The sequence below is a fragment of the Montipora foliosa genome, chromosome 11 (genome assembly GCF_036669935.1).
Source record: "Montipora foliosa isolate CH-2021 chromosome 11, ASM3666993v2, whole genome shotgun sequence".
Classification (NCBI taxonomy): Eukaryota; Metazoa; Cnidaria; class Anthozoa; order Scleractinia; family Acroporidae; genus Montipora; species Montipora foliosa.
In genome coordinates, this window is record NC_090879.1 from 27,812,008 (window position 1) to 27,817,007 (window position 5,000).

Genomic DNA, 5,000 nt, shown 5'->3' on the forward strand with positions numbered 1-5,000 from the left:
CAATGGCAAATTTTTTATGGATTTAACAAACATCGAAGAAATCGAACGGGGTGTCCGGAAAGCTAAGACCTAAGACCTAAGACTAAGACCTAAGACCCGGAAAACTAAGACCCTGGGTTTTTTTGGGGGGGAAACATCAAATTTCAGCTTCCTTTACCTTTAAGTGGTAAAATGAATAAAATAAATGCACTCACACTTAAAAAAATAACAATTTAGTTGTGTTTTTTTCCGGTATGGCTAGCCTCTTCCAGACATTCAGACGGAGGCGAGAAAAAACTTTAAAAAAAGGGCGGCGAGAAGGGGCTACGGTATGGCAAACGAAACTTTTTCCGGTTGTCGCTGTGTGGCGTTACACTGTGTACTAAAGTTTTCGAAAGAACGAATGAAGCGAAGCAGTGCTTTGTCTACTTTGCAAAACGGTATTTTTCGAAAAGGTGCTTTGCGTTTTTCGTTTTGTTACCTCCATATTATCATTAGAACGTATTACTTTGAAGCTACTAACTAACAAATATTCTTTCATATCGTCCTGATAACTTTCCCAATTTCCGGTCTGATGATTTCGTTGGCAGAAGCACGTGTTGCCTTGGTGCCAATGCTTTACTTTTCATGGTTAGGTATTTAAATAGCAAAAGCTACCATTTTTTTTTAAGTTTTTTTTTTCTTTTGTTGTACGCTAACTCACTCCACAGCCTCGGCGACTTGTGACCCAGTTATAGTTAATCAAAGTTTCCGTCAGTAAACAATACGAAAGTTGTAGAAATATATTATTCATGATAATTTGATGGCCATTTGGACACAACTGGCTTTGCGATGTTATACGCAAAATCATAAATAAAAATAGAAAAAGATCATTCGACGACTTATTTGTCGCCTTTTTATGGCATCTGTTTGGAACAGAATGGCAGCAAAGCCATCAGATAAGTGATATTCTTTGCCGGTGGAAAATATTGGTTTTATTCATCAGCCGGCCATAAATGTAAGTCTAGAGATGTGGGGGAGAGGATGGGGGGGGGGAGGATGGGAAGGGCGTTAGAGTAAGGGGATTGGCCCGACTGGTTAATCCGTGCTTTAAAATTACAGGGCTCGAAATCAGCGGTCGTCCGGTCGTCCGGCTTAACTTTTTAATTTTTTATGAGCATTTGAGCAGTGTACTTAAATGTGTAGGTTTTTCTAACGGGCAACCAAGGATTCATCAGGGCAACCAAATTCACGGGTTTGGTTGCCTGGCTTTTAAAATAGGGACAACTTAGATTTTTTAATTTTATTTCTAGCACTGTAAAAAGATCTGTTATCAAGGAAAACCTTGGATCACACAGTTTGCAAAAGAGCATTCTTTCTAAAGGAGTTAACAGTGAGCGTCTTAAGGCAAGAAATTCTTACTTAATGATAATATTTTACTACGAATGAAGTTATATTTTTAATTGTTTATGATTCCTTGATTTGTAGCTCAAATCTTTGTTTTTCAAATCGGGGAATATTCTCTTTATTCAGTGTATGCTAGTCAAGACAACGTAAATTCATCAAACAAACACCGGTTTAAACGGTTAGCGCTCATACGGAAGTTGAATTTTGAAGCAATTGTGAATTTTTAATTCAATTATGAAGCAATTTAGTGTTTCACTGCAATGCTGACGCAGCGCCATTGTTTCCAGCGGTCTGTCGGAACTGACTTTGCCCGGAAGTTATTTTTGCCCCATAGCCTTTATTGCTACTCTTAGCCGGCGAAACCTTGGCATGAGAAACGAAGGGGTCTGGGGTCATGGGATTTTTGAATGAATTGGATTTTTTTAATTGGCTGTTTACGTGTTAAAAAGGGTTGACCGGCCTACACGACTCCCTTGTACGTGGGCTATTTCTGTTGTACGTGGGCGTTTCTGTTGCCTTTCTTATGGTTTTGCTCTCGATCTTGAGTACATATTTCAATGGACGCCTCTTTTAGGCGGTTCCTGTATAATTCATTTAGCAATGGTTTTTGCCCTATGAGGCTTTACATTTGAATCTCTATACTGCTGTGTGATACGTTTTCTTCCAAGAAAATATTTGGTGTCGAAAATAATGTTTTTAGTTTCTTTGTGTTGATCTTCTCAGCAGTAATGTGAATGTGACCTTATGGCTTTACGCTTTTGCGCCAATTTAGTTCTAGGCTCGACCGATATGTTTATCGGCGGTAGAAGCGAGTGATCTTCTGGGATGGTGCTGCATGGAGAGAGCTACATTCTGACAACCACTTTGTTAAGAAACTTTTTAAGAAAACTGGATGTTTGATAACAGCGAATGGAGATGATAATGAGAAAATCAGACCGCTAGGGACAATCATGTACAAAACATCTACATTGATGTGTCCATTTAATTTGATCAAATGTAGATTGACATTGGTTTACTTCCTCAAATTTATTTATTTTTATTTAACATACACTATATACTGTAAATAGCCAAACATGTTTTGTTCTGTACAGCCATGGAATTGATTGGTAAACAAGGTAGGCATATTTTTCCTGTTGAAATTTGCATGGTGATCATACAACTGTAAATATGGTCAAGCCCATGATACCAGACTTGTTTCGACAACAAGGCTTGACATTTTTGTAAATGCTTTACAATTATAGCATATTAGTACTATCCATGCATGGGACATTGAAACAACGAAGTAAAAAGATGGGGTCAGCGTCAGCGTGCTTGTTTTTGTCCTGGATGCCCATTATATTCTAAGTGTTTTTTAAGGAGTTGCAAGAGAAATGTTCGAAAATTGAACAATCGAAAAAATTGTTGTTATGTAGCAAAAACTAAGAATAGTAAGGACATCTAGGGCCTGATTGTTTGTCTGGGCTATAATCTTTCATAATAGTGATTTCAAATTGCCTGATCTTGCAAGTAATGTAAGGAAATTGGACCACTACGTCATCAACTCACCCCTCTCTGGCTCTAAATGCAGAGTTTCACAACATTTATATATAAATGAACTGCGGATATGAAATCAAGTGAAGCTATGATCTTCGCAGTTATGAACGCAATTTTTACAACTGCGTAGAGAAACCATTAGAACCCACAAATGACCAGCTCCCAACGTCAGTGGCTTCATAGCTCAGTTGGTTAGAGCGTCGCACCGGAATCGCGAGGTCACGGGTTCAAACCCCGTTGAAGTCCTGAATTTTTCAGGCCTCACTACGCAATTGTAAAAATTGCGTTCATAACTGCGAAGATCATAGCTTCACCTGAAAGCTCCTTGTCAAGGCAAATACTCGCGCTCATTGAGGACGTAAATTATGCGCAGTAAGGATGCAAGGAATCACTCTAAAAGGGGTCAACTTTGCTCTTATGAACATTTTTCACGGTGTTTTTTCCAAATACCCCATCACCGTTTTTCCCCAGACATCAGTGATTTTAGTGCTCCATAAGGAATATTTGATCACTTCCAACCTATGGGTAATCCACTGAGCAGATCTGTCTTTTATTTTCAGTCTCGATGCAAGATGCCTCTCCGTTTGCCAATCTTTGTATTACTGGTGGTTACCAAATTATCCATCATGCATCAAGCGCTTCTTGCGCATGCGTACAACACAATCGTACTCGAGGAATACCCATCATGTTTCAAGAGCTGCATAGATCCCAAGTGCGTTAGCTGCAACTGTACTACGACTTAACTTGAAACCAATGTGAGCTAAGCAGTGCGACAAAAGAGGAGGCGCTGGATAAACTTGTGAAGAAGAACTACTTCATTTACACAGAAAGACTCAAATAAACTGCTCATACATTATGGAAGGCTCTTCATAGCCAGTTCTGAAACAAAAGTCAAGTTTCAAAACAGATTCTCGTCTGTTTTTAACACTTTATAACTGTTTTTTATTTGATTTGTTTCCGCTAAATAATAACACTTAAGTATAAAGCGCGTTAGTATATTGGCTAGTTTGGTGTCCCAGGGCTGTATAACTACATGAGATACACACAATATAAAAGAACAGAATGTTACATGCTTTTTGGAATGCTTGCGACTTTCGCTAAGCAAGTGAACCTACAGTAAGTTCTCGTGATTTTCAGTAAAAGGTATATTTTTGCCTTCGTTGAAAGATGCTTCTTCGTTCGTCCAGTACCGAAGATGATCAAGAGAGTTGAGCCACCTGTAAGAAATATCAGCAAGACTTGAGGTTTAAGCAGCATTTAGGTTTACAGAGTTACAGACAGAGACAAACGGAGACTGAGAGGGAAGGGAGGGACAGGGGTAGGAGGAATACGGGAGGGTAGGAGAGCGGGGGAGTAGAGGGCAGGAAGTGGGAGTTCTAAAAAGGTGGGAGAGAAATAATTTATTAGGGGTGGGAGAAACGCGATAACATGCGGGAGCTCGGTGAAAAAAGTACCGGAGGCGGGAAAACAGGGGACGGGATGCAGGATATTTTGACCCCCTGTCCCCCCCCCCCCTCAACACGACAGACAGACAATAGGGACGAACTGATGGATACCATTTGCTTACTTCATGTACTATTTTTAATTCTACTTATATTTTTTTATCAAATAGTTTTTCCTCTTTGTATAATTTTATTTTTGCTCACTGCGTGTTATGTGTACGTGCGTTTGTCTGTGTTTTTGTACCGACCTAAACTAGTGTTATCAGTTTTGTTAAACTGGCTGCTTGCCCTCTTTAACTCTATGCTTATTTCAGGTAGCCAGTCCCTTTTCTCTTTTTATAAATAAATGAATTAATTGTCTGTGAGGTAGCTAAAAGGGGAAGATAAAGCATGTTGTTGTTGTTGTTGTTGTTGTTGTTGTTGTTGTTGATGGATGGAATGATGGCTAATTGGATGGATAAATCGATAAATAAACAGAAGCAGAGAGACAGGGAGTTGTCTTACGAAGGGAAACGCCTTATACCTTTTCTTTTCCTCTTCATCCTTTGCTCTAATCTCGAAAGTTCGCTTGGGTGTCACCACATTGAAACACGACTTCTCATCGTTTCCTTCGGAAGAAGGCAAGTCCTGAACTTCGGTGATCTTTTTTATGTCAATGAA

At 39.3% G+C, this 5,000-nt stretch overlaps 1 protein-coding gene across 2 annotated transcripts in view; it reads right to left on the minus strand.

Annotated features, from left to right (window-relative positions):
* Positions 1 to 5,000, minus strand: part of LOC137975341 (uncharacterized) — a 62,563-nt gene that overhangs the window by 25,073 nt on the left and 32,490 nt on the right. The window contains exons 8-9 of one of the 2 annotated variants that reach the window (XM_068822432.1): positions 4,864 to 5,000; positions 2,444 to 4,115 (exon numbers count right to left, since the gene is read on the minus strand). The exon at positions 4,864 to 5,000 is cut by the window's right edge and continues 1 nt beyond it. In XM_068822432.1, the coding sequence (XP_068678533.1) occupies positions 4,010 to 4,115; positions 4,864 to 5,000 (243 nt within the window). In that variant the 3' untranslated portion in view covers positions 2,444 to 4,009. Of the gene's footprint in view, positions 1 to 2,443; positions 4,116 to 4,863 lie in introns of those variants that run through there. The other variant, XM_068822433.1, reaches the window with a different exon arrangement.